We start from the raw sequence: 24,266 nt of genomic DNA, 5'->3' as shown, positions 1-24,266 counted from the left end.
AACTACCATGTCATATGGATTGGCATGGCCAAACTTGGCCCTCCAGCTGTTTTGGGACTACAATTCCCATAATCCCTGACCACTGGTCCTGTTAGCTAGGGATGGTGGGAGTTGTAGTCCCAAAACAGCTGGAGGGCCAAGTTTGGCCATGCCTGGATTAGCCAAATGTGTGTTACTTCATCTACTTAAAATGGCCATATGAGACCCTCCTCTTTCCTATGGTAATTGTGTGCTGCTTGACTTGCTTCAACAGGTGGTAAGTCTGCAACTCAACCAGGACCAACCGCCATTTTGTTTTCCTCTCCCAGGAGGCAGATGTAAGACAGCCAGACCTCGCCCCACAGCAAGGATCAACTGCCATTTGGGCACACAGTTTTCCAGAACTATTTCCTACAGTGGCGTTAGTGAGTGCCTGGATTGCCTTATTTCCCCTCCCACTTCCTTCCTTGACCCATTCCGCCTTTTGTATCATGTCTATTCATTGTAAGCAATGAATATAAATGAGTGCATTGGCATAAAGGCTATATATAAATGCAACCAAAAAGCGTCAAAATGCCTGCAATTAAATACTCATTAGCTTCTGTGAACTAGGCAGATTTGAAATAACTATTTTAAACAATGTGGCCTGTTATTGCTTTAATATATACATATACATATATATATAAAACCTATATTTAATCCATGTGTAAGATGTTTTTGCTGCAACAAAAGATATGCTCATATATGTCTATTACCCAGGAATTGCTGTTTGCAACCAAACCAGAAAGGGGGAGGTGATGAATAGCTGGAACAATTTAGCTCTTGTTGAAATAGGAATGTTCCAATTCCTATTTCAATAGCCATTTTTATGTTATAGCCATATTTATTCCTCTTCACCTGGGATTTTTACCTGAGGAAAATGGCAAAAAAGTCCCATTGATTTCCATGGAAACAAGCTCAGAAACTCTCTATTTATGTAAATGGTCTCTAATGTTCATATTTACTCTTAAGCACAAATATAAAATAGTTCTCTGGTGCCAGCTCTTTCGTAATCTATTCTCTCCCTCAGCCCTTTGATGATCACCTTTAATTAGTAACAATGCAATCCTATACATGTTTACTCAGCTCCATGCAGGTGTATAGGATTTCAGCTTCAGGAAGAATGCCTGACAAAAAGTAGGCAACGCATTAAATATCATCTCTTGTTTCACAACCATTTATAGCTTGCTCCTTGAACAGTTGCACTTAAATTTGGTACTCTCTTAGTTTGCCGCTCTTGGAAGCAAAATAGCAGTGCCTGTCAAGGCACCCCTTTTCATTTCTTCTTTCACGTCTGCAGCATTTGACTTAGCAAAAGCACCACCTCCCTCTGTGTGGCTTTTCCGAGGGGGTGGCTTCTGTTAGTGTATTAAATGGCAGCAATGGATGTAGGAAACCTGTGGCACTAAGCCTGTTATCAAACTAGGTAATTTTCTGTTACTTGTCACAGGTGCCAACAACCATTTTTAAAGAGGAACAAATGTGAACATCCCCCAAAGGTTGCCTGAAGTTCATTAATCAGGAAATAACGACTAGGTGACAGGCAGTTGCGCTACAATTTCTTTATAACTGCTCAGTAATTACTCACTGGGTTTGTGGAAGTTGCCATCAATTTGTCATGAGCCAGCTGCCTCAGGCCACTATTGTACACATATCTGCACAGGCAGACGTAAGTCAGCCGTTCTCTGCACAGCCACAATGATGGAACCAGAGGCATTTTCATGACAAGATTAAGGATTAACCAATGCTTTCCTGGTGTGTGTGTGTGTGTGTGTCGCAAGTTGCACCAAGAAATCACAAATGCCATGATCACAATGAAGTGTTCAGGTTGACCGAATTGTGTAACGGTCCTTGCTTTGTATAATTCTGATCGCATTTTTTTAAAAAAAATTCCACACACTCCCGGCTTTCTCTTTATTGCACACAAGTGAGCTTGTCATGAACACATCAAACTACAGGCAACTCCCAATTTATGTGGGGTTTACATTCCAAGGCATCACGTGTTTAAGTGAAATCACGTATACAGTGGTAACTCGGCTTACAGACGCTTCAGGTTACAGACTCCGCTAACCCAGAAATAGTACCTCGGGTTAAGAACTTTGCTTCAGGATGAGAACAGAAATCGTGCTCCGGTGGCACAGCAGCAGTGGGAGGCCCCATTAGCTAAAATGGTGCTTCAGGTTAAGAACAGTTTCAGGTTAAGAACGGACCTCCAGAACGAATTAAGTTCTTAACCCGAGGTACCACTGTATTTGAAATACCGTTGAAAAAGCCTGCAAACATCCTATTCCACTCTTGCCTCATCCCTTCTTTGTGACATCTTTGGGTCCCTCCAAGGAGTAACAGCATCCTTCCCTACTCAGCAGTAGCAAGACCACAAACCACTGTGCTCAACTTCAGGTACCACTATTCAAAAGTAAAATGGTATAAAAAGAATGATAAATGAACACACAAGAAAACAATGCTGTCTCCTCCTTGGGGGAGAAGATGGGCCTATTTAGGCAGCAGGTATCCCCTGCTGCCTAAATATGTGTTTTTATGATGCAAATAATGAACCAACTTCAACTGGAAAATAAGCCAAGGTTGTGATGTGGGGCAGCCCATTTGCTAATTCATGGAGGAAAACTGTCTGGCACAATTCTAGACCTCTGCCATTATTTTGGGAACACCTTCTAAGAATTAAAGGAGAGCAAAATGTCAAGATGCCTTCATCAGTATGACACACTTGGGGTGGCCTTTAATAATTTCTCTACTGATGTTTCAGCAGAATATCTTCAATTACAATATTGTAATTGTATTTAAAGAGTCCCTATGAAGGCAGTTGAAACCATGTACTGTAGTCTAGATGGATAGTCATGTGTGTCTCGTTGCTCTGGATTTCTAGGTCTCATACTTCTTGTTTCCTTTTGCTCAAGGATACTCAGCAATGGTTGATTTGTCAAGATAACTTGTTCCAATTTGTGGTGATCATAGATGACTAATATCTTGTTTTCACACCTGCCTGCTTATATCAACCACATCTCTGCATATGAATTCTCACCTTAAGCTTTTGTGTCATCTTTCCTGCTTTAAAGGTCAACGATCCCACCAAAGTCGGGGTCTTTTACTTTATTCTTTAGAGCTGTTAGCATGGTTGCAAATTCTTTTCCTTGCAAAACAAACCCAGTGTAGTAAAAAATAAATAAATTGTGTGCTCAAAACTGTCCCTATGGTAATTTATATGGTTAAACAAAAACGGTTTGAGAGCTTGTCGACATTTTCCATATAACCATCAGTGATACCTTGTGATGATGTTCCTACCTTCTTTATATCAGTCATATCATTTCAACTAGGGAAGAGGAACTGACCCCTGGCCATTCTGATTGGGGTTGATGGGAGTTGCAGTCCAACATCTGGAAGCCTACAGGTAAGCCACCCTGACATAATTATATAGGCTTCTGATCGTGCTCCTTCTGGGGTAATTTGTCTACCTTTGGTCCCCACCCTGCACTCAGCTCTCACCTGTGACTCCTAGAAGCTGTCAGCATGTGACAGCAGCCACACCCTGGGGACAGCTTTGGTTGGCTCCCTAAACCAGTTGAGGGTAGCCGATGGGCTCAGGACTGCAATACCTCAAGGACCGCCCCTTTCTGTATGAACCTACCTGGACCCTGAGATCATCTTCTGAGGCCCTCCTTCGTGTGCCTCCTCCTCGAGAGGTCCAGGGGGTGGCAATACAAGAATGGGCCTTCTCTGCAGTGGCTCCCCACCTGTGGAATTCTCTCCCCAGGGAAGTTCGTATGGCACCTTCATTATACACCTTTAGGCACCAGGCAAAAATGTTCCCTTTTAACCAGGTTGATCTGCTTGACATCCTATACCTTTCTAAAATGTGGCGCTTTTTTTTTTGGTGTTATTGGGTTGTTTTTATTCTGATTATATATCTTGTGATCTTTTCTGTGAACTGCCCCGAGACCTCCAGGTATAGGACGGTATATAAACATAATAATAATAATAATAATAATAATAATAATAATAATAATAATAATACCCTTGTTGAGTTAGGAACTTCCCCTACATGTGAAGATGGGTGGGCTCAGGTGGATTGATCGGAAGATGCCAATGGTCAAAAGGGCAGTTTTGATTTTAGAACCCTCCAAAATCACAATGTGGCTGTAGCATGGCAGCAATGCAACAAGTAACATGTCTGCTCTTTCAATTGTCACTGAATTTTATTGCATTCATTTATTTCATGGTGCATTTTTCTCCCAAAACTCTCTAAGTTTTTCACTGTATTATTCTAGTTTTTTTCTCCCTCCAGCAGGTTACTAGATTAGTATCCATAAGTACATAAAATACCATTTTCCAGTATGTCCAAGGAATGGATTTGTCAGCTCTGCCTAGGCAACCTGGTTCTTGCCCAAACATGAGATTCCATCCCAAGGCAACGGGGGTGGGAACATGCTGTAGCTTTCCAATCCTCAAGTTTAAGCTTGATATTAAACTAATATCTAAGTCCTTTCATGTACAAACAGCTTTCTTGAAAACCAGATGGCAAAGTCACCTTTGGCTTGACTACTTCCAGCATCCTCACAGAATGATTATATCATTACTTGCTGCTGCCGTGTTAAGAACTATTTATTCATTTATAGTACTTATACCCCACTTTAGAGCACCCAAACATTCTTACAGCAACTTACTACTAGGGTGGCCACCTATTAACAAAAAACATTTCCACAATTAAAAAAAAATCAGACTCAAAAGTGGAGCACAGGAACAGATAGCACATGATGATGATAGCATTATTCAAGTGGCAGTTTTTGGCCACTGTGCTTGGTCACCACCTAACAGACAGCAGCTCCTAGCAAAGGCAGAGAGGGCTGAGTAACCAGAACCCACTCAGCCTGTAATAAAGGCAAATCTTCCCCTCCAGCATTGGACTGAAGTTACTGGTAACTTCCTAGCTCCTAGCTCCTGCTTCTACCTCCATCAAGCTTCTGTTTATTGACTTACCTGATCAAAAAGCCTCTCTCCCCTTGCCTGCTTCATGGTGGGATTTTGTAACCACTCAATGATAGAACTGTAGCAGAATATCACTTTGCAGATTTCCCAAAATTTGGTGTTTGTGGACTCCCTCATGCACTAAAGGCAATGCAACCACCAGTCCTCCTCTTTCACATGGCATGAGAGCAACTACACATTTCCAAGTTGCAGTATTGTAAAGAATACTAATCTTATGCCTGGCAGATAAAACAGAAGAATAACCATCTAGAAATAATTTCATGGACTGGAGGAGGAAAGAAGTCTGCACCTTGAGTTACGACAATGCACTCCACATGCATAGAAAAGAAAAAACCCAGTGCTTGTCTCCCATGGGAGATGGTGGGCTTCCCTTCCTTGGAGGTTTTTTTGGGCAGAGGTTGGATGGCCATCTGTCTTGGATGCTTTAGTTGAGATTCCTGCATTGCAGGGGGTGGACTAGATGGCCCTCAGGGTCCCTTCCACTCTACAATTCTATGATTCCATGAAACACAAGATAGCGGAGAATGAAAACACTGAAGCTCAGTCACAGACCATTATTTGCAATTTCACTGGAACCTAAGAAAGCTACCTTATACTAGGGTCAGCCTACTTGTCCATTTTGCACGGAGCTGTCTACTTTGACTGGCAACAGCTCTCCAGGGTTTCAGGTTCAGATCTTTCCGAAACCTGCTATCTGCTGTTTTAAAAGTATTAAAAAAAGAACCCTGGAGATGTCAGGGGCTGAGCATGGAAGTTCTGCATGCAAAGGATGTGCTCTGCTGCCACTGAGCTTTGATCCCATCCCCTTGAGTATAGATAGCACCGAAGAGTTGGTGTTTTTTTTTAAAAAAGTATTGTTCTTTTCTTTGAAGTCTTCGCTTTTCTCTGAAGTTGGCTTCCTCCTTTCCTGCCGTACAGTATATAAAACCATCTCTTGCTGCAAAATGCATTCACCATCCATTCATTTTGGATGTTATCTGTGTTCCAGAGAATCCCTCCTAACCCCCCCCAACAAAAACAAAACAAAAACCCTGGTATGTTTCCTTAGCTGTGGACATGCAACATGGGGGAGCTATAAATTAATCTGCTTAAGCTTTTGTCTTGCATATTTCTAAGATACAGTTTGTTACAGAGGTTTACCTGTGTGCTTATCCATCTTGTATTTTTAGCTATTGGTTTGGCACAGTAAGACCCTGAAACAAGTGTAATACCAGCAAAATAACACATCAACCCAACACCCAACTAAAAACAAATATACAGCTAAGCAGTAATATGAACGCCACAAGAATACAGGAAACCAGAAGCATTCTATTTTTGCCCAGTTCAAAATCATATCAAAGCATCAAATATCTTGGCATGGCTTCTCAAGAAAAAGAACAACAGAAAGGGAACTCTGCAGAGAAGTCTAAAGCCTGGAGCTACCACTGAAAAGGCCCTATTCTATGTCTTCGCCCATCGCACCTTAGGCAGCAGAGAAGCATCTCCCCTGCTGGAAACCTGAGTATTTGGGTATGTTGCTAGACTCAAGGAAAAATTCTGATCCAATTTTTATTTTTACCATATTTTTTAATTAAATAAGAATTTTACAGATCTAGAACACCCCATGAGCCTCTCACTAACACTCCAACCTGTCTTCTTAAAATTCATAAACTCTGGAGCACAAGATGTGACAGAGAGAGGGGAGGGGCAACAGCACAGTATCCATAGGAATACTGTGGCTAATTCCTGTGTACTGTCTGCTATGAACAGAAGTGGTGCTCTGTGTTTGAACTTACGTATCTTTCCTGTTACCTAATCCTTTTAACAAGAGATACCAAAGATTGAACTTTCTGCACACAAAGCATGTGGTCTAACCCTGAACTATTGAGCCAAGTGTTGGAGCCAAGAAGAATTGAGCAAGACTTAGCCGCTCCTCTGCACCAGGTGAAAGTGTGAGTCATACACATGTCTAGTCCTAATCACACTCCAGTCATGAAATCACTGGCTGAATTTACACAAACCATTCTCTCCTTGCCAAATCTGGCTAGGTGGCTATTGACCTTCCTAGCAGGAATGGAAAAATGGTATTTAAGAATAAACAAAGCAGGGAATTTGAAGCCTTGCGGACTAAAGCTAGGTGGCATATACATTTTACCCAAACATGGAAACCTTTGCCAATAAGACGAAGAAGTTGTGGCAAATCTAGGGAATTGGATGAGGTCCACTTGGCTGCTATCTAAAGTTGCAGGTCCACTTGGCTGGTGTCTAAAGCTGCTTGGTCAACAGTGTTATTTACCCTAAGCAGAACTGTAACAATTCCGAAATGCCAAACTCACTCTGCTCCCACTTCTGTAACAAATATTGTCTCCCTCTTCAGTTTGGTGACCTTCAATGTAGCTACATAAAAACCTAAGAAAAATCTGCTGGATCAAGCCAATAGTTAGCATCCTGTTCTCATAACAGCCAACCATATACCTATGGAAGGTACGCAGGCGGCACTAGAGTGCAAAACCACTCTCCCCTCCTGCAAATTCCAGCAACTCGTATTCAGAAGTGCGCTGCCTCCGACAGTGGAGGCAGAACATGCGTTAAGAGGGCTAGCTCATGTTCTTAATGTTTCTTAAATTACTGTTGGTGAATTATTCTCTTTACATCTGGTCTCTGGCCACCTTTGCCTCCTTCCTTGCTTATTTTCTCCAAATCTTTTCTTTTCAATTCTAACCTCCACCCAGCCACCCTTTTCCACCTCCATCCCCCTTGACTTGGAACTCTCCCCAGGGATCTTTCAGCTTCCTTCCACTCCGGCCTCTCACCGGTCCAGATCAAGTTCTCCTCTCATTGTTACAACAAGCCTATGCATGTCCACGGCTAAGATCAGATTCGTGTTACCGCATTACTGGCCTTTCCTAAATGGCGCTGTGTCCAAGTTAGCAGCAAGGGAAGAAGTGACAAGGAAGCAGTTCGCATACCACTGTGTAACATATGACCAGGCCCAGAGTAGAAATTAGCCTCAACATGAATATTTCACTCTATTATCTCCTGTATTTGCTTTAAACAAGAGATTTTATCTGAATGGAGGAAGCTGAAATCCTGTTCTGCTAATCAGACTCTAAACATCACGACATAGTATACATAAGGGGCTAGGCTGTCTCCTGTTTACAGCTGTAAAACAGCAGGCATAAAAGTTGCTTGATTGGAGATGTTCCGTTGAAAAAGCATCTATACCAATAAACATGACAGCATGTTTCTAACAGCTAAACTAATTCTGCATCTAGTGCTATAGCTGTAATCCTAAACGGTTTCTCAAAAGCAAGCCTAACTGAATGCAGATCAACTCAGTAAATGTGCATTGTCTTGTAGTAATAATAATAATTTATTTATATCCCGTGCTCCCCAGCCGAAGCCAGGCTCACAGCGGCTAAAAACAGTAAAATAATACAGCATTCTAAAATCAATTCATTATAAAATCAGTTAAAATCAAATTGATGGCAACCATTGGGCTAGAGTTCTGTGAAGAATTACCAAAGAAGGGGGTCAGGCTAAAATAAGAACATAGGATTAGTTTCTAATTTATTTTTTGAGCTTCTCTCTCAGAGTGGGTCTATTGCAGCCTGTCAAAGTTACCAAATCACCTTTTGCTTTGCGAGGAAACTGCGTATTCAGAAAGATGCTTCACTTAATTATCAAGGTTCTCCATTATTTATATCCTCACAAAGAAGTTGATTTAACACACTCGTCCGTTTCAGAGCCTCTATGTTAGAAATATCCTCGCTGATGACAGGCACATCCTCTTTCTGTTTCCCAGCTGTCAATTCATCCTCGCTGTCCGAGAGCGTACAGAGAAGGGTATCGTTTTCATAGGTAGGAAAATAATACCTGGAAAGAACAGGGAAGAACAACGTCATACCTTGTCACTGAAAGTCCCCTTTACAAACATGCTTTTAACTGGCAACATTGGTCCTGCTTCCACATGGCATTACCTTACTGTTTGCATATCCCGGCTGACAAAGCCTAGTGTGGGGTATGCATATGAATATTACAACCCTGTAGGTGGGTGCCAATCACATGGGAAAGAGAGACAATTTGAGACCTCCCACATGAATGCAATATTTCAACACATTTCCTAATACTGCTCCCCACACTACTGGGAAAGCAGCCCCAATATTTGGATGGGCAAGCATATATGCACAGTATGTTTTCTTCCACATAAATCAACACATTTAGTTATTAGAAATCTTAGCAGGAGTTTATGGTCTGTTCAAGGTAATAATACTGTAAATTATTTCTAAGCATCCACCCTGTATTTGATTTATTCCGCTTGGAGTAATGACCTGGTTCCATCCAACTCACTGCACTGAGTTCTGGGTGCAGGTCAGGAGTTGGGTCCATTACTCACAGCCAAAGTGAAAATGTAAATTTGTGGTCGAGGACAGCTCACTTTCTAACTTTATCCATAACCTGGTAAAAGTCATGCACTCACAAACGGGCATATTGCATTCCTTGTATTATATCACTTGGGTAATACCCAAGCAAAGCGGACATTGCAGTCTGTTCTATCGCCCTTTTACTCTTAAGGTATGTGGCTATCAGATACTACACATAAAACTTATTAAGTCTTCAGAAAAGACAAAGCAGGCCCATATGGTACAGCAAGGGCAGAGAATGCGGAATCCATGTCTCATTTACAAGACACTAAGCTGGTTCTCATGAAACAGTATGTCAAACTATGATTTACTGAGACTTTGCAGGCTCCAGGAGAGGAGCTGCCAGATACTTTGCTCTTCTCCCCAGTACTTTTTACTGATGGGTTGAGCTTAGCCAAGGTTTGGCTTAATGTGTTTATCGTTAAGCTTCACTAATTACAACCTGTAGCCAAAGTTCGCTCTTGGCTACAGATCATGGTTAGTGAGAACTTAACCACAAGTCTGGGTTCAAAGGACACACTACTAAGCCAAAGCTTATTTTTCTCAGGGCAGTAAAAAAGATCTGGGGTGCAGCAAAGTGACTGTAAGTTCCTTTCTGGTGGGGGAGGGCTGCACATTCACATGGACACACGGCTTACTGTGCCGTGCAAACCAGGTTACTATCATGCACTGAGCACAACGCTGGAGAAAAACAAAAACACTCTTACTGTGGCTGATCCCATATGGATCTGGCTGGCAGAAGTGTTATATGTCTGGTCTCTTCCATATGATTTACCAACTCCCTTTTTGATTGAAATTTCTCCTGGCAACTGTAGCATCGACACTGATGGACCTCTCTTCTGATGAAGTTCAACAATTTCACTTGCTGATAGAAATTCAAACCTAGCAGAGAGAAAACGTGTTTTTTTAAGGTGCAGAGGGAAAGGGGGACTGGAAGACACAAGCAGTGAAGGCAACCATTTTGACCCATTAAAAAATAAAATAAATCCAAATTAGGATAATACTTTTCTTAAGCCAACCAATATATCACAAAATAGCTAACGAGCTTTTGAGTTCTTAAGAAGTCTTCATCGGGCTAGGTGGTAAACAGAATATTGAGGGGGTTAGTGGGAGCAAAGAGAAAGCATTTTTTTTGGCTTATGTTCAACCCATGGAGTATGTGTCTAGTTGCAGTCTTGAGATGGAACAGGGAAGGAGGTATCTAAATCTTTTCTGCCGTTTCCCCCAATTCCCCAGAGCTGATTTGGGGAGGAAGCACATGTGAGAGGAAGCACAGGCTGCTTTGTTGCACAAGAGTAAATCCTTGCACTAACAGAACAAGAACAATACATACTGTCTTCAATCTGCTTACTACAGTGATTTATTGAGAACCACTATATGTATCTCATGCTACCCTTTTACATTCAGAAAAGGTCAGAACTGCCAAAACTGAAACATTTGGGAGTGACATAGGTTGACTTCTGGTCCTGCACTTCTAAGAAGACACATTTCTAGCAGCGGTAGAGGTCGCCGATACAGTATATGCTTTTTACTCACCATGCTCAGCCTTAATGTTTACCAGGTCGAATCCATGAGCCTCCTGGAATTTGGGAAGAGCAAAAAGGGCTTCTAATTGTGAATAATTAAGAATTTTTCAAATTGAAAATACCTGAAGTTTATAACCTTAGCAAGTATGCTGTGATTACAGGCTACAGACTACTGCTGTATGATTGCTGAAAATTCTTCACGCTACTATTGTTAGGATGTGACAAACAGCATCACAGGAAATCAAACTACCGTTCCACCTAGCAGAGGGCTATTTTACTCTGCATGGTATTTGCCAAACTTGCTCCGTGGAATTTATTAACTGTGAACACCAGGGATTGAAACTCAGGCTTTCAGTACTCAGCGTGAATATTCTATTAAGATAGACCTATTAAGAGAGACCTAAGTAGGATATGGGACACGGGTGGCACTGTGGGTTAAACCACTGAGCCTAGGGCTTGCAGATCAGAAGGTCAGCGGTTCGAATCTCCGTGACAGGGTGAGCTCCCATTGCTCAGTCCCTGCTCCTGCCAACCTAGCAGTTCGAAAGCACATCAAAGTGCAAGTAGATAAGAAGGTACCACTCAGGCGGGAAGGTAAACAGTGTTTCCGTGAGCCGCTCTGGTTCACCAGAAGCGACTTAGTCATGCTGGCCACATGACCTGCAAGCTGTATGCCGGCTCCCTTGGCCAATAAAGCGAGATGAGCGCCGCAACCCCAGAGTCAGCAATCACTGGACCTAATGGTCAGGGGTCCCTTTACCTTTACCTTATGTAGGATATAAGTCTCTTAAGTGGATTACTGAAATGCTAACCTTTACAAGTGGGGCCCTGCAACAAAATGCTGCAGTGTGCCATGCTTCTGTTCAGGGTACAAGTGACTCTAAGCCACACCCACCCACCCCGCCAGCCAGCCAGTATTCTGTGCCCATTGAGCTTCTTCAGTCCCCGCTGGGTTGTTTCTCATTTTCTTCTCTATTTTGTGTTTCGTCAGAGAAGCCTGGACAAATTGTACCCAGTCCCAGCTGCATTAAAATCTTTTTATTTATTTACTACACCTGCCAATAATAACATAGCATGAGTACAAGAAGACTCGAATCAGTATGATGATGATGATTCTAATCTTTCCTTATTATAAATGTAAAGTTTTAAACTCTGCTAAAAGGTGGCCAAAACATTCTCTCTGCTGAAACTAATAAAGTACAGAGCAGCCTTCCCCAATATGGTGGTCTTCAGATATTTTGGACTGTAACTCCCACCAGCTCTGGTGGGCATAGAGGATGTTAAGGAATCATGGAAGTTGTAGTCCAAAGTATCTGGAGGGCACCATGTTGTGGAACAATGACATAAAACATTGGGGGGTTTTGGACTAGAACAGGGCACCTGAACACTATCAAAATATATCCTCCCCCTTTTCCAAAGCAAGATCTAATACAGAAAGTGGAACAAGCCTCTTACCTCCATGTGAGCATAGAGCTTTTCTGTAGTGTCAGCTTGCTTTTCGCAGAAAAGGCACACTGCACAAACCGGATGTTCTTCCCAGCCGGACCAGTCTCTGCAAAAAAAGCAGTGAAAAAGCCAGTTGAAGTTGGTGATTTGCAAAGGTTCCTGAAAGATATGGAGATGCTACAGACATGGGACCCCATTCTGCTTCCACTTATCCAACATGAAAGTAAACGGGAATCAACTTCACAGACTGTCATACAGTTATGTCAATGCAAAGTACAGTGGTACCTCGGGTTACATACGCTTCAGGTGACATACGCTTCAGGTTACAGACTCTGCTAACCCAGAAATAGTACTTCGGGTTAAGAACTTTGCTTCAGGATGAGAACAGAAATCGTGCTCCAGCGGCGCGGCGGAAGGCCCCATTAGCTAAAGTGGTGCTTCAGGTTAAGAACAGTTTCAGGTTAAGAACGGACCTCCGGAACGAATTAAGTACTTAACCCGAGGTACCACTGTAATGCCCCTTTCTGTAGAAACCGGAACGGAGTTGAAACGGGACAGAAACCTATTTCACAAGAGTCTTCACCACCTGCAAGGCAGCCATGGTATTCCATTCCCCCACCGCCATTTTCACCCCAGGACTCTTGAGCATTCCATAGTCACTAAGCATACTCAGTCCTCACTGGATGAGTTTTGATGGTTCTTTTTAGCTTTTCATGGTTTTTTCATGTAAACATTGTTTGAATTTGTACAAACCTTGGGGCTCTCTGTTTCTCACTGGCCCTTGGCTACATAGCTTTCGGCACTCAGCATCTGAGTCTGCTCTAACGAGGAGTGATAGCATAGGCTAGCTATAAGAATGCATGCAATACTGGCAGAAATCAACCCTTTGAACTAAATGAAATGTCCTTTGCAGTAGGTCTTACCATCTGCAAGGTCGTACCATTACCCAAGGTACGGAATTCCATAGTCCTTTCACATCAGGCTGCCATGGCCCCGCTTGCTAATCTGGGGCCGGGCATCTCTTCTATAAATCTAACAAGAACAGGCAGCATTCTTTCTCCTGGTTATGCAGACATGACTAACGCTTATTATTTGATAAGGCAAATCACTGTTTACAGTGGTACCTCGGGTTAAGTACTTAATTCGTGCCGGAGGTCCGTTCTTAACCTGAAACTGGTCTTAACCTGAAGCACCACTCTAGCTAATGGGGCCTCCCGCTGCCGCTGCACTCCACAGCACAATTTCTGTTCTCATCCTGAAGCAAAGTTCTTAATCTGAGGTAATATTTCTGGGTTAGCAGAATCTGTATCCTGAAGCATATGTAACCCGAGGTACCACTGTACTGCAGAAGGGTATGGATGCAAGCTAAAGCAATACTTCATTGTATTGGTGCAAGGGTATGGGTGCAAGGTAAATGCAAGGTAAAGCAATACTTCATTTCCACAGATGGTGGTTTGCTTCCAGTGTGCAGTTGGACAATGCCATCTCTATGGTAATCAAAACCATTAGCTAGTGGCCATGCTCCGAAATAACAGCTAGAAAAGGAATTGTTTTTTATTCCCACCAGTTCAGTTTCGCCTCCTCTTAACCCCCATTTCCTCTCCAACCCCTAACCCTAAATTTCTGAGAACTTTAAATGAAGGAATAAAAAACGGCTGCAAAATTTTGTAGTGTACTGGGGCCTAGCTTTTCTGTGCTATCTCCCCTAGGGCACTTGCCCCCTTGCTTTGTTTTCTGACTCTCATGGGGGTTATGAGAGAATTGGGGAAATATGGTGGGCTCTGCTTCTTTAGAAGAGTAGTCCATACAGTTTATTGCTATGCCCTAACTGGAAATGACATACATTAAAATGCAAATTTATTATTATTAATTTGGGAATACATAGCATGTTGAACTGTATCTTCTATGGCTCTGCAGCTCCTCGTGGTTGCCATAAAACACTAAAAAAAAGTTGGAAATCCTATTCATCAACATTCTCGGCCATACCGACATTGTCCCTGAATGCCCCTTTTTTTTACAACATAATGTTCCCAAGCCCGCAGAACAGATTTCCCACCACTCTAAACTTTAAATACAACCCTTACTCTTCCTGGTTGTCCAACAATTCTCTGTCATCTTCGGACTGAACCTCTTCCCAGGTCTTGCCAAATTCCTGGAGGCGAAAGAAAAACGCACAGAGCAAACATGAATCCATGATACTTCAGCAACAGTCAATGCTCCAAGTCTGAGTCAGTGGATGTAAATAATTCAAAATGAGGCCACTCAAGGTCATTTACAGCTAAAATAAAAACAGCTTAAAACACAGAAAAGCAATAATTAAAAAACAAACATTAATAGAACTAATATGTATATATGTATGTATCTATATGTATACGAGACCTGTTAAAATATACAGATCATCACACCACTCCTCTCCTTAAAAATAGTCAGTTCCCAAAACCAGTCAGAATAAGTTTTCACCTACATGTCTTACATTTTTACATTTCCAGTAAAGCATTTGCCTCCTTGTAATAGCTTGTTAGAGTTAAGATACTGTTGTTTTACTGTGGGAAAATGTACTGTATGTATTTATTTATTTTTATTGTTAGCCTGCCACAAAAGCCTAAACTGGCTGGTTTGGAGTATAAGTTATGTTTATTTTGTTTTTTAAATTGTTATATTTTGTGTAAATATACCCTCAAGGGGTAGTCTATATATCGGGTAATAAATAAATACAATAAATATTTAACTCAAAAAATATATATCATGAAGATTTCTAGGACACGAAATCTAATATTGGGCTGGGTTATGTTAAAATTCTGACTCTTTGTCAAGATGTGATCCTGGGTAAGTTGGACTGCCACAGATACAATCCACTTTTATTTTATATCCTTTTCTGGCAATGCATTTTTTTTTCCTGGGGGTGGGGAAGACAGAAGGGCCATTATGTTTGAAGGAGCTACAACACTGAGGAGTAAGGGAAAATGTTTAAAATAATAGTAAAGCACCATTTAGCTACTCAAATGCTAAGTGTATTATTAGCTAGATGCTTAGATCAGGAGTAGCCAAGTGGCATTTTATTTTAAAGGGCTTTCGCCTTATTCACACAACATTGTTGGTCCTTCAGACACAGTGTTAGTTATTACCACTTCTAGGTATGTTGGCATGTCCTACCCTTGTTCCTTATTAAATAATAACACAGAAAAGTCATGGAGACAAGAGATTAAAATGGAGTCTTACAAATCTACAATGACCCTATTGCAATATTTTATAGCAAATGAAAACACACACACAAACAAAAAAAGACCAGTCCCATAGCTCCATCAAAGCTGCTACAGCGTGTCAGGTAAACGGCGCACAGACATACATTTGTTAGAACAGCCTGTAACAAGATGTCAGTACAGATTAGGGAATTTGGATCCTGTAATTAATTCAGAGATGCTACTCTCGAGGGTAAACTCTCCAAGTGCAGCAGCAAGATTCATTAACGTTACCAGGATAGTGAGATAACTACTGATACCTCACATTAACACCCCTCTCACCACACACACCCTCCATAGTACCACGCAGCCTCCCATGTTGAGTGGTGATGTCGAGCAGCTAGCTTTTTAATGAAAAGCTAATAAACAGGAGTGGGAAGGGGGTGGTAGAGGAAGAGTTCCCTTCCCTAACCACTTACAGTATAATGGTATCAAGTGGGGATGCGGGTGGTGCTGTGGTCTAAACCACTAAGCTATTGGGCTTGCCAATCAGAAGGTCGGAGGTTCAAATCCCTGCAACGGGTTAACTTCTGTTGCTCTGTCCCAGCTCCTGTCAACCTAGCAGTTCGAAAGCACACCAGTGCAAGTAGATGAATAGGTACCGCTGCGGCGGGAAGGTAAACGGCGTTTCCGTGCGCTCGGGCTTCAGTCACAGTGTTCCATTGTACCAGAAGCGGTTTAGTCATGCTGGCCACATGACCCGGAAAGCTGTCTGTGGACAACGCCGGCCTGAAAGCAAGATGAACGCCGCAACCCCATAGTTGCCTTTGACTGGACTTAACCATCCAGGGGTCCTTTACCTTTTTTACCTTTTTACCTAATGGTATCAAGTGAGCCCAAGTTTAGAATAGACAAAAGCTTTAGATCTTTTAGGCTACATCAGGTTTTAAGTAATTTCCAGCTATACTGGAAGCAACGGGGAATTTTACCTCTTTCAACAAGTTCACTGCAGGAGAATTACAGAAGCAAACTGCCCAATGGCTTGGGCTTGCTCTCCACTACTGGAATTAAAAGTCTTTACAGTGGTACCTCGGGTTACATATGCTTCCGGTTACATACGCTTCAGGTTACAGACGCTGCTAACCCAGAAATAGTACCTCGGGTTAAGAACTTTGGTTCAGGATGAGGACAGAAATTGTGCTCTGGCGGTGCGGCGGCAGCGGGAGGCCCCATTAGCTAAAGTGGTGCTTCAGGTTAAGAACGGACCTAAGTTCTTAACCCGAGGTACCACTGTTTTAACAGGACCATTTCATTATCTGCATAGGCACACAGGCACTTATGTAGTACGGCAGAAGGGTGACCCCAAGGGTCAGGCAATCCCCTCCTTCCCCCATGCTCATCCCCTCCTTCCCCCATGCTCATTTACTTCTTCTTATTCCATGTGGTTGGTGGGGTTACACAAGCCTCAGACTTACTCCTGTGTCCTGGCATATTGCAAACACACCTAAACTTTGTGAATAGCCCCTCAGACAGGCTTAAAGCAAGCCAGGCCAGTTAAACTTGTAAATTTGTAAATTGCCCTGTGGTCTTCCAATGAATGGCAAAATATAAATTTAATGAACAATAACAACAATAAACTGTGACACAGAAAACTACTTTAGAGTAACTAGCACACAGGATCTCCTAGCCATAAGGCACAAATAATCCCATTAAGTGAAATTCTAGTACACAGGCAATACTAGAAAAATTATTACTGCTATTACAGTAACTCTTGAGTTTTATATAATATTTACTGCCCAATAAAAACACTCTTATAAGGCAATAGCATTACATTTCTGTCTTCTTAGAAAAATCAAACATGGTTTTGAAGAGCTGGTTCATGACCTCCAAATGCTTCAGGGTGTGCAATAATGAACGAGAGAGGCTACACATCTGTCATTTCAATTATGTCAGTCCACATTCAGTTAAAGAGAAAGGGAAAGCTTTAATAGTGGCTGGGAAACTAATTCAGCCTTAGTGAAATGCCAGTGAGATACCGGATATCAGAATGTTAGCACTGCAGTATAACACCTCCAATGCCTTGGGACCAAAGAACTTAAAAAGCATTCCTCAGTATCCACCATCCCGGGCCCTATGATCAGTAGGGGAGGCCTTGTTGGTGTTGACCTGTCTCCCCCGCATTATTAACATTTGGGGGGGGGGGGTTGGTTAAAAACATGCCCATTCACCCTGGCTGAAAGAGGCATTTTCATTTCTTGACCACAATGAAATGCTAGTTTTGTCACTTAGTCTTGCAGAACATGGCCAAAGAACAAGCAAGAGCAACAGTTACCTCATCCACTCTACATTTTACCAGATTCTCCGAAAGAATATCATGAAAGACTTGGTCAAAAACCTTACAGAAATCAAGATATACTATGTCTGCAGCACTTCCCTGATCCACCAAGCTTTTAACTCTATCAGAGAGAGAGAGAGAGAGAGAGAGAGAGAGAGAGAGAGAGAGATATTTGTCTAGTATGACTTGTTTTTGAGAAACCCATGCTGGGTTTTAGTAATCATAGCACCCTTTTTCAAGTGCTCACAGGCTGACTGTTTAATTATCTGTTCTAAAACCTTTCCTGGTATCGTTGTCAAGCTCCCCAGCAGGCAAAGCACTTGCATCCCATTGATTTAAAACTGGTGAGACTTAAAGCTGATGCAGTTTGATGGCATCATGCATACAACTTGCAAATCAGGCTGCAATTTCAGACATTCTTACTAGGCAGGAAGTCCCAGTGAACTAAAAAAATGAGTTGACACATAGAGGATTGCACTGTCAGTCAGATAAGAGTTGCATATACGGGGGACGCTCAGGTTGCAAACGTGATCCGCGCGGGAGGCACGTTCGCAACCCGCAGCGCCGTGTCTGCACACGTGTGGGTCGCGATTCGGCATAGCGTGATTGAGTGCTTCTGCACATGCGCCAAAACCCAGAAGTAGCCTATTTCAGTACTTCTGGGTTCGGTGCGGCGTACAACCTGAAAACGTTCAACCTGAAGCATCTGTAACCCAAGGTAGAAGAAGAAGAAGAAGAGTTTGGATTTGATATCCCGCCTTTCACTCCCCTTCAGGAGTCTCAAAGCGGCTAACAATCTCCTTTCCCTTCCTCCCCCACAACAAACACTCTGTGAGGTGAGTGGGGCTGAGAGACTTCAAAGAAGTGTGACTGGCCCAAGGTCACCCAGCAGCTGCATGTGGAGGAGCGGAGACGCGAACCCGGTTCCCCAGATTACGTGACTACCGCTCTTAACCACTACACCACACTGGTATGACTGTACATCAACTTACCAGATAATTAATGATATAAAATCTGTCGTATTCTCTGTTTTTGGCATTGATTCTGCGATGCTGCTTCTTCCTCATGTGATCCTTGAGCGTGTTCTTATCTCGAAAGGTTTTTTCACAGTACAAACACTGCAAGCTAAGATGAAAAACAAATAAATAAAATTACAAACTGGTGCTAGGGACATTGCTGTAAGGAACCAGCCACTTACTTCAAGTAACTCAAAGCAGCTCACTTTGAGAAAGCACGGTTAGATAAATTTAAAGAGAGAAAGGCCCCCCCCCCCCCCCGATTCAGGCAGTTCGAGGTTTTCAGGAGCATATGCGGAATTAGAAGGCTTAAGGCATGCGTTAACGCTCTGTTTCAGCAGCTGTTTCGATGCAAACTGCTTCATAATCTTGGAGCACCATGCAAGAGCTGACATAGCTCAGTTGGCAGAGCATGAGACTCAATCTCAGAGTCGAGGGTTCGAGCCCCACCTCAGACAAAAAATAGCTGCCTTGCAGAGGGTTGGATTAGAAGACTCTTCTAAAAACAATTCTGTGATTCTATGATTACTTGAAGGCACAATGGGAAGACAAACATCGCCCAATGTCAGTTGATTGTTAGGGAGGTGACCCCACCCATTTTTAAAATTTGTCCCTGGAGGGGGAGAGCAGATAAAGAATTGGCTCACCAGAGAAAAAACATTAATCCCTTGTGTTAAAGGAACCACCACTGCCAACTGATGTAGTGTAAATATGTAAAATTAAATCATTTTTTGGGAATTATTGGTGGTTTGGCCTTGTAGAATTTATACGACTGCTGATTTATTGGTACTACTGAGCCTTTTTTTTTTTTACATGTTTACAATAACTTTTATAAATTTTCTGTATTGTACCCTTGTACAGTATTTGACACTGGAATAAACAAGTTCTGCAGCCATGGAGGCAAATAATATATATATATATATATATATATATTTGCTTTCGTAGATTTTCACGGGTACAGGAATGCAGGTTTTGGTGTCCTCGGGTGTCTTCCCGTGTAAAAGTTGGGGTGTCTAGGCGACGTTTCGACGAGGTCTCACTCGTCATCTTCAGGCTGGTGCTTTCGGCTTCTTGTTACTGGAACAGAGCGGGATCTCAATGTTTGAGTTCCTATAAATACTGTAGAGGGGGTGTGGTGTCTAGCCTCCAATGTTCTGGGCAGAGAGGAAGTTCCCAGGCTAGTGTGCCTTTTCTTCTTTTGTTCCTTAATTACTTGAGAGATACCTTGAGTGATTTCTTGAGTGATATCCTGAGTACCACTTAGGTGGGTCATTAGGTGTGGATTAGTTGCTAAAGTCTTTGTGTCTTGACCTCTTGAACTTTGTGAAGAGTTTTCCTGAGAAGATGGCTGTATTGCACTTAGTTGTGCTTTGGCTTGGCTTCGTGTATAGGGGCGAGCTGTGGTTTTGTGGCTTGACCCACCTAAGTGGTACTCAGGATATCACTCAAGAAATCACTCAAGGTATCTCTCAAGTAATTAAGGAACAAAAGAAGAAAAGGCACACTAGCCTGGGAACTTCCTCTCTGCCCAGAACATTGGAGGCTAGACACCACACCCCCTCTACAGTATTTATAGGAACTCAAACATTGAGATCCCGCTCTGTTCCAGTAACAAGAAGCCGAAAGCACCAGCCTGAAGATGACGAGTGAGACCTCGTCGAAACGTCGCCTAGACACCCCAACTTTTACACGGGAAGACACCCGAGGACACCAAAACCTGCATATATATATATATATATATATATATATATATATATATATATAAATAAACAAACCTAAATTTATGCAATAACAAAAAAAAAATTCAAAGCATAAACCACTGCAAGCACAACAGGCAGAGCTACTGAGCTTTAGCTGTTGGCATCATTTGGTACTGGATGAAAATGCCCTTCAACACAGAAAAAATGGATTGACTTAATACAGCAAGAATATTATTTTAAAGATTGCTTATTGCAAGAGTGTTACAGTGTGGAAGAACCTTAGTAAGTCATGCTTCAGGTAGATTTGGGCAGAGTGACTCTGCTTGGCATTAATATAATGCTGATTGATCAGATTCCCATATAGCTCATTCTGCCGCCTGAGCAAGAATCACAAGGACCCTTTGCGCGGCTGCATGATTCACAGATCAATGTAACTGAACTGATTTGAAGAACATTTAAACATGTTAGCATATTGCACTGGTAAGTAAAAATACTGCCCTCTCTCTAACCATCACACACACACACACACACACACACACACACACACATATTTACTGCCTTCAGGTGCCCAGATTGGTCAGGGATTGCATTTAGAGACCATCTCCAACTTTTACTGTTACTTCATCCATAGAACTATGAAACAATATTACTTATTCAATTCCCAGGCTCCCTTTTATAAGCTCTTAAAAATCCATTTTCTACCAACTGAGTCAGTTGCTTCTGAATACTCAAGGACCTATACATCAAGCTCTTTTTTTCATAAACACAATTCGGAGATAACCGAGCTGCTCCTTACTATTGATTTAATTCCAAGCTTTTTTAAAAAATAAATAAATGCAAGAAGCATCCTCCCCACCTCCTTTCCAGTAGTGACTGTGGATGTACAATGGGTTGTTTTTATTTAGTGGATTTTCTGTGGTAAGGGGAAATTCAGATTAATGTTAAGGAAAGTATGGTTTGGGATAAGCATTTTCATGAAGACAACTATGTTTGTAAAAAACTGCAGTGGTTCCACAATGAACGCACATCTGGAAGCACCCCAAATCTTTGTACAGTGGTACCTCAGGTTACATATGCTTCAGGTTACAGACTCCGATAACCCAGAAATAGTACCTTGGGTTAAGAACTTTTCTTCAGGATGAGAACAGAAATCGTGCTCCGGCGGTGCGGTGGAAGCAGGAGGCCCCATTAGCTTCAGGTTAAGAACAGTTTCAGGTGGTGCTTCAGGTTAAGAACAGTTTCAGGTTAAGAACAGACCTCCGGAACGAATTAAGTACTTAACCCGAGATACCACTGTATTGTTAAGATATTTCCGTTCCACTTAAAAGGGAGCAGGCTTGTGAGTCACAGAGTCTGCACATTTCCTGTTCGCAGGATGTTTATGTTTGCTATTCCTTTCGTTTCTCTCTCTCGGTGCCTGAACACGCTAGCAGGCGGTCGTGTTTTTCTTTGTTCTGACCAACGCTGAATAAACTTGTAAATATGCTCTCCTGCTGTGCAACTTTCGCTGTGTGAATTCTGCTGATAGAGTGTGCATCAGCCCAGGAATGTGGCAATCTATTTCTGGAGCTCTTTTCGCTAATCGCTGATACTGTATCTACGGGAGGTCGATGGACATCCGGAGTCCGGAGTCGGCGTGGAGGCAGTGATGGCCTTTGTCTCCCTGGCAGTATCCCAACATGTATAAGTGACACTACTGCTCTTTCCAATCCTGATATACAAAAGCTATGGGACCTGGGTTAACTTGGCTACTTAGCGTACCTGTCTAGTTTCTTCTGTAGAAGTTCCAAAAACTCCTCGCAGTGTACAATGTTATCTGGCAGCCCAACATTGAATGCATGATCGTTTGCCATGTGATTGAGAAGGTCTGATCTACAAAGGAAGAATTCAAGCAGAACATTAGTTCCTTTAACATACTTTCACGGCAGCTTCAAAACATGGCTCTTTGGGTTGGTGGGTTGTGGGGGGAAGAAAGAGGCTGGTGCTATGGTTTAAGGAGCATCACTAAAAATAAATGTCCTTTCTCCCCTTTGTAAGTGTGCCTCTTTTCCCTGCAGAGGCCAACATGGAGAGAGGAAGAAAGCCCAAAGAGTCTTTCTGAAGCAGCTCTCTGTACTCGGAACACTTAAAATAGTATAAAACCGCAACTAAGTAACTGCACTGTTTCTTTTTTTGTGGCTAGACAAATTATTTCCACTTAACTGAAGAAAATGTGGATTTCACCCCTATAAAACCAACACTGAATAAGTTACAGCACTGTGTGCAGCTTTCCCAGCAGCGAAAGCAGTTGTGTGTAACTAAATGGGAAAATTTACATCTCAAGATTTATCGCCACCTCACTGCAGCATTTCACAACCTGACCTGCCAGCTTGAAACCAAAAAGAATTGCTAATTTTAACCAATACTCTAATTACTCACCGGGGGCACCATTTGAGTAGATTTCAGTAGAAATTGGAGAATATATTAACGCTTTGCAGAGGTTGCCAAACTTTTTGTGCCCAGGGGCACCTATGCAAACTGGATAAACTGAACATGGCTCCCCTCCCAACCTATTCTATTGGATACAACAAAATCACCCTTTCAGGCCTAATACTAGGGTCGGGAAAGGGATCTTGCAGACACCCAAGAAGGCTTCTATGGGCATGTGCCTGTCAGTCCACTTTGGTGCCTCCTGAATGGTAGCAACACAAGACAAACCCACACACCTTTTTTAAAAAAGGAAAGAACCTTGGCATGCAAAACAAGTACATAAATCAAATTAATTGTTTAGAACCAGGCAGGTGATGAGAAAGAGCCAATGCAAAGCTAGAAGAGGAGAATATTCCCACCACTAAAATGTGTGATGGGCTTGGTTTGCACATGGTTAACATGTTTTAAAGATGAATGTGCAGCATGCTGGTGCCCAGAGCTAAAACCATGGGCAAAAAATCTTGGTTACGGATTGTGGTTTATTTTGAGTGACAAGCCACAAACCCAGGTTCAGACATAATACCAAGTCAAATCATGGAAATGTGTCCAAGATTTTAGCCTAGTATACTGCACAACACCTTGACAGTATAGTTAAGCCTAACTGTGGTTTAAAGTGATGTGCACAGCAGGCCACTGAGATTCATAGATCACTAATTCATAGATCTACTAATTCATAAATAACAATTCTGGTCCAACAACCATGGTATGTCAGACCGAAAGTGAGCCGTGTGCCCATGTCAACTAATGCCAGTCAACTAATGATTCAGGACAGGCAAAACAAAAGAATTCTTTACGCTTCTTCTTTTATGGATTTCATTGCACATGATGTGATGATGGCCAATGGCTTACAAGACTTTGAAAGGGGATGAAGTCATGGACAATAGATCTATCAATAGCCATTAGTCATGATGGCTAAATCCTTGTTCCAAAGCATTGTGCGTTCCCCAAGTTGCTCATGGACTCCAAAACCCATCAGCCCCAGTCAGCATGGCCAATCATCAGGGATGAGAGAGGCTGGGCCTTCCAGATGCGGCTGGACTACAAAATCTCCATCACTGCCTTAGCTAGTTGATGAGCATGTGTGAAATGGGATGTTGGACTGTATGGACCCTTTGGTCTTTCCACCAGCACTTTTCTTACACTGGGCTACCTGTAGGCAACTCTAACATTTTG

The 24,266-nt window shown here is 42.3% G+C and overlaps 1 protein-coding gene across 2 annotated transcripts in view; it reads right to left on the bottom strand.

The window, feature by feature from the left end:
* Positions 1-5,853: 5,853 nt before the first annotated feature.
* ZNF277 (zinc finger protein 277) overlaps positions 5,854-24,266 on the bottom strand; it is a 41,135-nt gene continuing 22,722 nt past the window's right edge. For both annotated transcript variants that reach the window (XM_083699367.1, XM_083699366.1), the window contains 7 exons: positions 22,386-22,496; positions 18,901-19,033; positions 14,479-14,546; positions 12,404-12,500; positions 10,959-11,001; positions 10,130-10,304; positions 5,854-8,874 (listed from right to left, as the gene is read on the bottom strand). In XM_083699367.1, coding sequence (XP_083555493.1) covers positions 8,682-8,874; positions 10,130-10,304; positions 10,959-11,001; positions 12,404-12,500; positions 14,479-14,546; positions 18,901-19,033; positions 22,386-22,496 — 820 coding nt within the window. In that variant the 3' untranslated portion in view covers positions 5,854-8,681. The remainder of the gene's footprint in view (positions 8,875-10,129; positions 10,305-10,958; positions 11,002-12,403; positions 12,501-14,478; positions 14,547-18,900; positions 19,034-22,385; positions 22,497-24,266) is intronic.

This window comes from Podarcis gaigeae (assembly GCF_964106915.1).
Source record: "Podarcis gaigeae genome assembly, chromosome: 10".
Taxonomy (NCBI): Eukaryota; Metazoa; Chordata; class Lepidosauria; order Squamata; family Lacertidae; genus Podarcis; species Podarcis gaigeae.
The sequence above is the reverse complement of the archived record's forward strand: the minus strand, read 5'-3'. Positions and strand labels throughout refer to the sequence as shown.